The sequence below is a fragment of the Alosa alosa genome, chromosome 19 (assembly GCF_017589495.1).
Source record: "Alosa alosa isolate M-15738 ecotype Scorff River chromosome 19, AALO_Geno_1.1, whole genome shotgun sequence".
Taxonomy (NCBI): domain Eukaryota; kingdom Metazoa; phylum Chordata; class Actinopteri; order Clupeiformes; family Clupeidae; genus Alosa; species Alosa alosa.
Window position 1 is genome coordinate 28,762,193 of NC_063207.1, and position 11,161 is coordinate 28,773,353.

At 41.9% G+C, this 11,161-nt stretch overlaps 1 protein-coding gene across 3 annotated transcripts in view; it reads left to right on the plus strand.

Annotated features, from left to right (window-relative positions):
- The window catches only part of LOC125284062 (coiled-coil domain-containing protein 9B), a 34,399-nt gene extending 27,225 nt beyond the window's left edge, over positions 1-7,174 (plus strand). For all 3 annotated transcript variants that reach the window (XM_048227774.1, XM_048227775.1, XM_048227776.1), the window contains exons 8-14: positions 1,860-1,909; positions 2,201-2,248; positions 2,357-2,456; positions 3,680-3,713; positions 3,931-4,957; positions 5,217-5,299; positions 5,806-7,174. In XM_048227774.1, coding sequence (XP_048083731.1) covers positions 1,860-1,909; positions 2,201-2,248; positions 2,357-2,456; positions 3,680-3,713; positions 3,931-4,957; positions 5,217-5,299; positions 5,806-5,832 — 1,369 coding nt within the window. In that variant the 3' untranslated portion in view covers positions 5,833-7,174. The remainder of the gene's footprint in view (positions 1-1,859; positions 1,910-2,200; positions 2,249-2,356; positions 2,457-3,679; positions 3,714-3,930; positions 4,958-5,216; positions 5,300-5,805) is intronic.
- The last annotated feature ends 3,987 nt before the right edge of the window (positions 7,175-11,161 follow it).

Below are 11,161 nucleotides of genomic sequence, written 5' to 3' on the forward strand. Positions count from 1 at the left end.
CACAATGAACCACAATGAACTGGTTCACATTCTAAATTCTCCCCACATCTTGTGATGGGGCATCACAAGACAAAATTCAATCAAGCCTCATTAGACAGGAATGATGCAAAAGTACCTGAATGAATGAGACTTGCGTAGAACATAGTAGCGGTAATGTTGAATTAAATAACAGAAGACTTTCTGAGTCTTAGTGAAGGGCAAGGAGGGTCATTGTGAACATCTGTCAACTGTTGTGCATAGAGAGGCAACATTGCACACTGTGTCCTAAACAGGCTAGCCTGCCCTTGTACAAACATCCCGCTTATTAGCACCCTTAGATGTGTAGTGATAGTAAAACAGTGCCACAGTTCCATTTCTGAGTCATGCTTATTAGTTCTGATGAAATTTAAATTGTCCCTTACGATATGTTTAGCTCTTTCAGCGTTCCCTACCATTTAAAGGTACCGCACTAGAGAAGCAGTTGGTTTTGGACTTGGTGTTCATTATGGCTGGGCACGTTTGTTGTATTCCCTAAAGCCTGGGCTCTGCCAGCAGGAACAGCATCCTCAGGAGCATTAAGATCACATTGCCACCGCCAGGCAGCGTAGAGACAACGAAAAACAAGCATCTGAAAACGCTTGTGTGGTGAATAGTCAGAGACTTTTCCCAAAGCGGACCACTGCACAAATTAATGCAATCTGCTCCCCCACATGAGTGAATTTAAAGGGCTTTGAAAAGCAAAGCAAGGGGGGGATAGAGAGAGAGAGAGAGGGACTATTTTTAGTGTGTTGGAATGCCTTGCCTTATTAGGCAGAGTTTGAGAACACTCCAGAGCGAAAGAATAGAGAAGGAAATGGTTCCTGATTGAGCTCCTCTCCAAGAACCTGGTTGACTGTGTGTGACTTGGATGTGTTTACAAACACCTCTCAGTCACAAGTGGAGTGGACCCCTATGCTGTGTGGCAGAACACTACAAGTAGAACAGATAAAAGAGTGGATGCTATTGCACAGATGCTAGCTTCAGAGTCCTACAGTGTCTGGAGAGCTACGGCAGTGAAGGTCATCAGGTCCCAACCACCCCACTCCCAACCGCCCCAGTGGGAAATAAGCAAGGAGGAGGCTGGGTTCACTGTGGTGCTGCTTTGAGGAGTATGGAAACTGACTCTGGAATGAGGACGTCTCACAAAACTGGACTGAGCTGCTTACTCATCAAGCAAACAATTAACAATTGATGTGTGGTTGCCAAACTCCATTCTCCCATCAGAAGGTGCAGAATTGCTCAGTGCTTCATGCATATTATCATTAGTAGCTGTGGTCTCTCACAAATCTATATAATGAGTAGCGAATTGAAAAGAAAGGTCTAATCATAGTATTGTAGTGATGTCAGTTGACAATTAACAAAATAGCTAGATGCTTTGTTGATGGTGTCCCATGTTGATGATGTCATTGCCCTGTCAGCCATGGGAATTGTATCCCAGTGCTATGCAGGCAGAGCTTATACATTCCCTCATGGCTCACTACAGATATAAATCTTTGTTACATACTGTATACAACACATGCATTATTCTATAGTTATATGACAGTAACTCTAGTCCTGGTTAGGCTTACAAGATACTGTATAGCTTGGCAGGGCATCAGAACCCAACCCCCAACCCAACAGGATTCAGTGCCATTTTAAAAGCGCTCCATATGACAATGTATTGTGCTCTTTATTCCTTCAGTTTGAACGGCAAAACAGTTGTCTTTTTTCAAACTGTCTAATTCATGTGATAACTCCTTATGTTGAATAGATTTGTGTCCACTCGCTCTTGTCATCCTTTTCTGGAAACTACTGCATGCCTACTGAAGTGTTCTATTTCTGTGGGCAAATTCTGTTATCAGTTTTTCAGATAATCCACCAGGGGAAGCAGAACGGCCCCAGTCAAACAGAGGTGAGGATAACATAACCAGAAGTCGTGCATTCAGAGTTTGAATGTTAATTCTGTATCCATTTTCTAACCAAAAGTGTAACATTTTATTGGAGCACATGCAGAGCCACATCTCTGTTTTCATTTGAAGTAGTCATGTCTCAGTATTTTTACCAGGAATGGGGTTCAAACCCACATGGACAGTTCTCCATTGGGTCTTAAGTCCAACGCCTTAACCACTCGGCCATCCTGGGATTGCTCTCCCATAATACCTTTTGAAAAAATTACTAATTTGACCTGATTTTGATTTTCTAGGCGGCAGGGCTCCCAAAAGAGGCTCAAAATCAGCTGGCGAATCACAAGGTGGGAGAGTCTCACTCAGATTTTAGTTGCCTCTTCCTTGTGTTGGTTGTTGTTCCCACAATGCATCACTACTGGAATGCCCCATGAGCTTGTCCTCATCTTGCTCAGGTCACCATGGCAGAGGCAGAGACAGGAAGGGCAAGAACCCTCCAGCTGTGGTGGGCAGCAAAGCCAAGGGCAAGGAGCGCCTGACGGGAAGAGCTCGAAGGTGACCCTCCTGCCCCTCAATTGGGAAGTTGTTGCTTTGCTCACTGATGCTGGTGTAGGATTTCTGATATTTGAGCTCAACAGCCACTCAACTTGAGCCCCATCAAATGAAAGATTAAGTGCTTGTCTGGGTTGGAAAGTTGGATGATGATTGATTGGCTGGAACACTATTTATATTTCCAATATACAGACCCAAAACTGCAAATGAACAGCAATGTTTTTTTAACACAAATTCTGGACAAACAGCGAAAGGAACACACAGAGAATTTCACAGAAAAAAGTGGATTAAAACCCATGCTATAAATTGTTGCAAAATGTTGGTTTAAACGATATCACTACGCAGAAGTCATCTTACAGAACTGCTAGCTTTTTCTCAGTGGCTGTGTCCTGTGGCCCTGATATATAACAGAAAGGCCAGTATTTACAACTCTCCGTTTACACACAGCTCCCGTTGGGCCACTGTCAAATGGAGCGTAGCCACTCAATAGTCCCTCTCACCATAAAGCACAACCAGACACACTGGCGACACTGTGGTCTTCATCAAGCAGAGATTTAGCAAGTCTTACTCTTTCTGCGCACAAGGGGAATGCCGGACATCTTAAGCCTGTCCCATTCTTAGCTTTGTGCTCTTGTTCGAAGTCCGCTCATGTTACACAATCTTGGCTTGATATTAGAATGCCAAAAATCCTTCTGCCATCTTTTATTAATTTGAATGCGTAACTCTTGTCCATCTACTGTCATTTTGGCTTTTTCATCAAATGGAACAGCTGACCAAAAATGTAGTACAGCATCCGTCAAGCGCTTGGACACACCTATCATTGATTGTTTTTCTATACTCCTACTGTACACTGTGGAAAAAACTATGAAATAACACACTTGGCTCAGATGGGCTGTGTAGTTGGCCCCAGTTATCAGTGATTTAAACATGGAGTAACAGGTCCAACTGTTTTGTGTGCATGAAATGATCTTTCAGCTTTATAATGCAGTATTTCATCAATATCAGATCAAGGATACAGACCTCTGGTGTTATCTCAGAACTGTCAGTGCGTGTGTCACACTCACTGTCCCACCCCAGTGATGCTCTTCTTATGTGTCAAACGCCAATCAATTCAATTTTAACTGTGCAGAAGTTTGCACTTTTCAAATTCAGGAGCAGTGTCTCTGCAATTACTTTGGTGTCAACACTACAGCAGAAACTAAATAATGAAAGACTTTTCATTGCAGATGGGACACTAAAGACATGGAGGGAAATAAACAGGCAAGTGGCTGTTCAAAGCTGTGCTGTATAATACTTGAACAGTAACTTGAGAAAAAATAATCTGTACATGAAGACATTTGTAGATATGTAATCAAACATTTTGTTTATTAATAGAGTGAGTAGATCTTTCATATTATTATGCATTTCACTGTATAAAGCACCTCTTGCTTCCAGTGGCCAATGACGTCATATATGTTGACCTCTATCTGACCTCTAGTTCTCAGAGACAAGTCTGGAGGAGTTTCTGGAGGAGCTTGATGCCCTCTGTGACCCCGATAACCCCTCCACTGACTCCAAGGCACCGCTGGACTCCGATGGGACTGCAGCTGCCACTGCTGCCAATGATGAACACAATGGTGTGGAGATTGAGTCCATTACACTGGACACAAAGCAGGCCGATGCGGCATCTAGAGCACCATCTGGTGATTATGATGCAGGGAAAGGGGGGAATCCAGAGGTGGCCTCGCCCAAAGGAACCGAGAAGAAGGTGCGGTTCTCAGAGGGACTCGTCCAGGGTGGCCACATCCAGAGGAATTCCAACACTGTCACCGCTGAGACCAAGGGGAGCTTGTTGAAAGGGGTCTCGTCGCAGATGAAGACAGACTTAAAAGCCGGAGCAGAGGCAAACAGCACCACTGACGAATCCCAGCAGACACAGACACAACAGCAACAGACAGAGGCACAGCAGCAGGAGGCTGATGGCAATGGCCAGGAGGAGCAGGACACTCATCATGTCAGCCCGAGTGGCACAGAGAGCGGCAGCCCCGCTGCGCCCGCCCAGAAGGCACAGGAGGAGAAGACCGAAGACAAGAAGGAGAGAGCACTCGAGGCTGACCAGGACACTGGAAAGGACGAGGAACAACAGCCAGGTGAAGAGGTCCAGGAGCCTTCTCACTCCAATGCCTCTGACACAACTGAGACAGCCAAGAGAGTACCCAGCACAGAGACAGAGGGAGAGGCCTCCACACTGGCAGATCAAGCTCCAGCCTCACAGGCTCCAGTACAGCAGGCCCCAGTACAGCAGACTCCAGACCAGCAGGCTCCAGTACAGCAGGACCCAGATCAGCAGGCCCCAGATCAGCAGGCCCCAGTACAGCAGGCTCCAGCCTCACAAGCTCCAGACCAGCAGGCTCCAGTACAGCAGGCCCCAGTACAGCAGGCCCCAGTACAGCAGGCTCCAGACCAGCAGGCTCCAGCCTCACAAGCTCCAGAGCACACCAAGACTAGCACAAGCAGGGCTACAGGTGAGTCCTATTTACAGTATCTGAAGTGGTGAGAGAGACCCTTTCTGAGGTCTGTTAAAAAAACAATCCAGCCATTCACATACTGTACTGCTGCTATGTGACAGTACTACACTGTGCTTTGGATAATAAATAGAAAATGGAAATAGCTGCAGGTAACCTAGTTTTAATGTTTCAATAAGATGATTATATTAAGGGCCCTCTTTTGTGTATAAACTGAGAATGTTTAGTAATTGCTGTTTATGTACGTCACCCCACACAGAGGAGCTGATCGACTCCAGCTTGTCTGTGCTCAGTCTAGACACAGGGGACGCCCATCAAGACCACGCTACCAGCACAGAGAAGGTGAGAGATGAACTAGATTCAGGTTTATAGATATGTATATTAAGAGAAGTCCTTTACATCAGTTGTTCCTATATTCAAATTGCTCACTTGAAATTACTTTGGTGGTGAGCATCTGGCAAATAAATAAACATATACACACAATCATGGACGGATGTCAGGAATACACACTGACGAGGGGCTGCCCTAGAATGAGCCCTGTATGCTGGGGGAGAGAGTTTCATCAGCAGCCTACATAACCAGCAGCTGGGACTGGCTGCAGATTCATTAGCATTGGAAATCCACTCCTGACCAAGCCTAAGTAAGTGAGTGAGTGAGTGAGTGAACGCTCAGTTGCAGAGCTGAAGTGGTTTGACAAACGCTGTTAAAGGGAGGAAAAAACTGAAAAAAGAAGGTGCAAAAGATCGGTGATGCATTACTGTCCTGTTATGTAACATAAGTGGTTAAGAGAGAGAAAACAAGCTTTTGATTTTCTCACTTCCTCTTTTATGTTTTTCTTTGTATTGCAGGCACGGGAAGATGGAAAAGTGGTCTAAAAGGCACATATCCCAGTTTGGAGTTAGCCGATTCTATATGAGATGGAAAAACAAAAACTGAAACCAAAAGAGGTTTTTTATTAAACATGCCTTTTTTTCTGATTGATTCCTAACTCTTAGAAACTTTGAGAGATGTCAAACGCTTACATAATGCTAAAAGAAAACCTCAATAGCACTATGAATGTGTTTTGTGGACAATTTTTGTTGAACTGAATCTGTTTATAGAAACCACCTGATCATTGAATGTTGATGAAGGTTACGAATGTTCGATAGAGGGTAATCAGTATGTTAGACTCTAGGAAATGATGGAAGTCCTTTTAGGTATCTCTACCTGCTTAAAATATGTTGTTTACAAGCACTTTATTTTTTATTGAATAATTGAAATGACCAGAGGTTTTGTGGTTTAATATGACTACAATAGTAAGCCTATAGGGTTGATTGTCTGGTTTGCTTGAACTTGAATGAAGTCTAAATTTTTTTTTCTAATGGCACAGCCCTCTCTAACACTAGTTACTATTAGTGCAATTGAGATCATATGTATATACCATTACAGGGCTTATATGTTGATCTCTTGTTTCCCAGTCCACTCTATGGCATCTAGGACTGCATTCAAAAAGGTTCAATCAGCTTACATGGGTATTTCCAATACAAGTAATGAAATTGGAAAGTTGTCTATGACTTGAAAACTATTAAGTTTTCTCCTTTGGCCTTACGTGTATATTTGTCGGACTTACAAAGGTTCAGGTACTGCTGCTGTTCAGTGAGTTAACCTTAGCAGTGTTGTAATGTTAGGAATTCAGTTTCTGATGGATAATTTTTTGCATCATTTTTTCATTCAAAAAGAATTTCACATCTGAAGATTAGTATTTAGTGGCTCTAAGACACACAAGTCTTTATTCTCCATTCATTCAAAAGTTGCATGGTACAGATCATTTTTTAAATTGTGTCTATTCATGCCTTAACAGTTATGTAGGAGACAGTGTGAGTTATAGGCATTGTATGCCAGCAGTTCTGTATTTAAAGACTTAAACATATGTTTGCACTCAAGAAATAAGCTATTAACTTTTTGGTAATAGTCACTCAATGTTTACAGTTAGCTTTGAAAAGTAGACATGGGCTCCCCTAGATCCAATTCAGCTTGGGTTTGTACTCCATGTAAGCTATGATTTCAAGGTATCCTTATTTAATTTAAAGCAACATTATGGTAAAAGAGTAATTTATTTAGTTTAGAATGAAAAAAGAAAAAAACAATTTAGAAGCAAATGTTATTGTCACTTTTACCATGGACTCTGTTGGAAGATACGTGCAAAATGACTATTAAAGAGTTCAAGTTTGCCTTTGACTCTTTCCCTGTGTACAGTTATTCATCCCAGGCAGTGGAATTGTGTGGGCTGCCATGCTCTTAAAAATTATCCAGAATTAATTGGCATATTTTTCAATATGTAATCAATTAATGCTTTAAGAATATTGTGTGTGTGTGTGTGTGTGTGTGTGTGTGTGTGTATGAATGACCTCATCCCTGAACTCTCTGCAATATTGTTTGGTTGTTTGGTATAACCTTGTTGAGGGAGGAGGGGTGGATAATCCTTTCAGGCATTTCCGTAACACATTTTAGTATCCAGATTAGAAAGCTGAAACAGCGCTGGAATGATCAGTGTGTTATCACATTGTTATGCCACGTGCAGCTTCACCATGCCAGGTGTCAGGGCATTTGGCCTCATCACAGGAGGTGGAGATGCACCACTCACAGGGCCAACCCGGTGAGATCTCAGCTCCACCTAGCTGTCTGTCAGTGTGTCCTTCAGCAGGGCACTGAACTCAATTGTAGAAGATATTGAAATGACCCTACAATTACCATCTGATATCCAGGTGTAAATCCACCCTGTCGCTGCCTAACCTGGGACTTATCTGGACAGTGTGTCTCCTGAAAGCATCATCTGAGTGACCGCCATGGTGACCATGGAAAGAGAGTATTCAAAAAGATAATCTGTCTGTCATCGAACAGTGAAGAGAAAATGCACAAAATGGAAATCTGTGTATCATTTAATGATGGTAGTGGTTCAACAACTAATGTGTTAGGACCAAGCTTTGCTCATCTGACAGTGCTTTTGGAAAGCCCTATTTCTGAGCCAGATGCTGTTTTTGGATGGAGCTGCTACTGATTAAAGTAAAGTATTACCTTTGAGGGTTTCCTAATGTAAACAATACCTGTGCAGATTGGGTCATGTCTGGTCCAAGGATGTTCCACATGTGCTGTAGTATATGTAACCTGTTTGGTTTCACATATCTTATCTCACTGAAATTGGTCAGCAAGTCGGAAATGAGTCACTTGCCATTTAATTGCTAAAACTGAATTGTCCTCTGCAAATTGATAAATGACTAAATCAGATTTTGTCCAAATTCCATTGACTTATTAAGTGACATTTCAGTGGAAATAAATAGAACATTTTCAGCTCATGCTCTCCAGAGCATCACCCTCTGTAATGGGTCTAGTTCATATCTGGTATGGATCACATTCATTCCTACTTCACCAGTCAGACACGTATTGAGCCATTAGAGCAGCCACACTCTAAAAGAAGAAACAAAATAATGAAACAATTTGATAAGCTGCTCAGTAGACCACCAAGCTGAGATCTTGAGCAGCCTACTTTGAGGAAAGTGTATTGTCTTGCAACTGTGAATCTGTGTGAATGTTTAAATGGGGCTGTTTTGTATAATTCTATACATCTAATTATGCGCAGGCTACAGCATGTTGTTTATAGTGTGTGTGTGATTGTGTATGAACTGTGAGTGTGAGGAATGAGGTCCTATTTGGTGGGTCAGTTTCCGTGACAAATCAGATAAGGTTGTTGCTGCACCGTCTCAGACTTTGTTCAAACCTTGTCTATATCAAGAATGGGTTCCAAAACCAAGGCCTGTAAAATATTTCTTTTCAAATCTTATGTCTTCATATTATTTCCAGCCCCAGTAATTACTTCAGTTTTACAGCCTGAAAATCACATTGTCTGGTAAGCCATGTTTGGGCATTAATATAATGAAAAGTATTATTCATAAGCAGCCCACACGTTGTAGGGTGGAAGACCAGTATGACTGAACCATTAAAAGTTTGTACGGCATTTTCATTGGCTTTCTACAAGGCCCTAGATTTGGAAAAAGTGTGACATTAAGGGTAGTATAAACTTGTTTTTGTACTGTACGCATTTGGTATCAATCATTATTTTTTCCCCTATGCATACTATATTTCATCCACATATTATGGGCTTGAAGACTTTAAGGATTAAACAAGGGGAGGTTGTGTTTTCCAGACATTTTCATAGGATTAAAATGGTACAGTATGTGGGGTAGCAAGTATAGGCACTTGAAAATCTATGTGAAAGTAGCTATGGGCATTTAGTGTACAAAGTGCCAATGTTGTACCATAGATAAATAAATTGAGTCATTGTTTTGCCCTAGGGCCAAGAATGAAAACCCATACTGTAGGTATACAATGTAACTCAATGTCATCAGTTTTGCACTTTTTTCTATATCTAGGGCCTTATTTAAAACTAATGAGCATGCAGTACAAACTTTTAATGGTCCATTCATATCGAGAACACGTATGTCTTCGACCCTACAAAGTTTGGGCAGGCTAGGAATAATACTTCTCAAGATATTAATGCCCAAACATGGCCTCCAAGTTAAGGCATTTATGAGAGCAATTGTTTATGAAATGCACACATTTGCACAAAACAAATGCAAAACATTGGAATTTAACACAAATATTTTACAGGTCTTAGTTTTGGGACCTAAATAGGTAGACAAACTTTGTGCAAAATCTGAGACGGTGCAGAAGCCATTTTCCTGGATTTTGTCTGATTTGACATGGAATGACTGGTGTTCATTTGCAGTGGCATTGCATACTGTAAGCACTTGCCAAACCAACACTTGCCATTGGCACTGGATGTGAAAAGAAAGTTGGGGAGTTAAAATAGCATAAGTGGCTTAGTAAGCCTCTCCAAGCCTTGCATGGTTTCAGTGCTTGTCTTTTGGGATTAGCACCCGACAATAAGTGTTGCAAATGTATCATCCTGACACCGGGGTGGAGTGTGTGCATCTGTCTGCTGTATTATCCCAACCTGTGAACGCTCCTGTCTGAGTCTGTGCTTCTGCTTACCCTCTTCAGCCTGCAGCGTCCTCCCTGGAGGAGCAGGGCGCTGACTGTGACGTGCATGTGGCTCCTGACAACACAGTGCACAGCGCAGCTCATCTGAGCAGGCCTGGAGCCTGGCCCAGACTGCACTATGGGTCTGGAGAGACTCAGCCCGGCCGCACCTGCTGCCTCCCATGCCTCAGCCCCACAGTGCTGCTCCCTTCCCTCTGTGTTCCAGGGTACATCTGTTTGAACAACATTCACTTAAACCATGCCATGTTATTTGAGTTATGCCTTTTCTATATAGAAGCAGACTGTAGACTGTTGTAAAAAAAAATCTCTCCTTTAACTGCATTTATTTTCCACTGCCTTTAACGTTTTATGTTTATTTCATTTATTTTTTTTATTTCATTTTGTTTTATTTGTATTTTATTTTCATATATCTCTTGATTTGTTTTTGTTTTTAATCATTATTATATTGTTTTTGTAGTGCTGTCTACATATTTCTTATTTTCATCATTGATTAGATAAAGTGCTATGTGTCACTGATCAGATAAAGTGCTATACACATACATCTAATCTTGAACTTGAACAACAGCAGCCTGTTGCACCAGTCAAGAGTAAGTTTGATTGTAAGTTTAGGTGTAAGGTGTGTCTTAAGCCTTACGTTGAAACCAACTAACGGCAAAATGTTTTTTCCTGCATTAAATATCCTGCCTTGGACGTCAATCTTGCCATTAAACTGTGCCGGAAAAACTTGTGATCCATGTCAGGATGTTGACTGTATATTTTTTTGGAGCTACTCACATGAGATTAGCATTTGATTAATTTCAAACATCCCCCTCCATCCCTCCTGGGACCCTGTTGTTCTGGCAACACCTCCCTGCTCTCACAACAGGCCTGTTAGTCTTTTAATTACCTTTTTCCACAGGCACTCTACAGAGCCGCCTCCTGGGCGCCTGTGTGTCTCTATAGGCCCCAAACACTCTGTATCTTTCTTTAACCGTTGTTTATAGGCCATAGTTTACAGGCCGTCACTCTATGGCACTCACTCCTCTGCTGATCTATCTATCCATCTATTTATCTATCTATTTACAGTATCTGTCTATCTATTTATTTATCTATCTATCTATGTACAAATCTGTATTTCTTAGTTTTTTTAGGTGTCCTTATTCTATGTTTGTTTTCGCTGAATGTTTT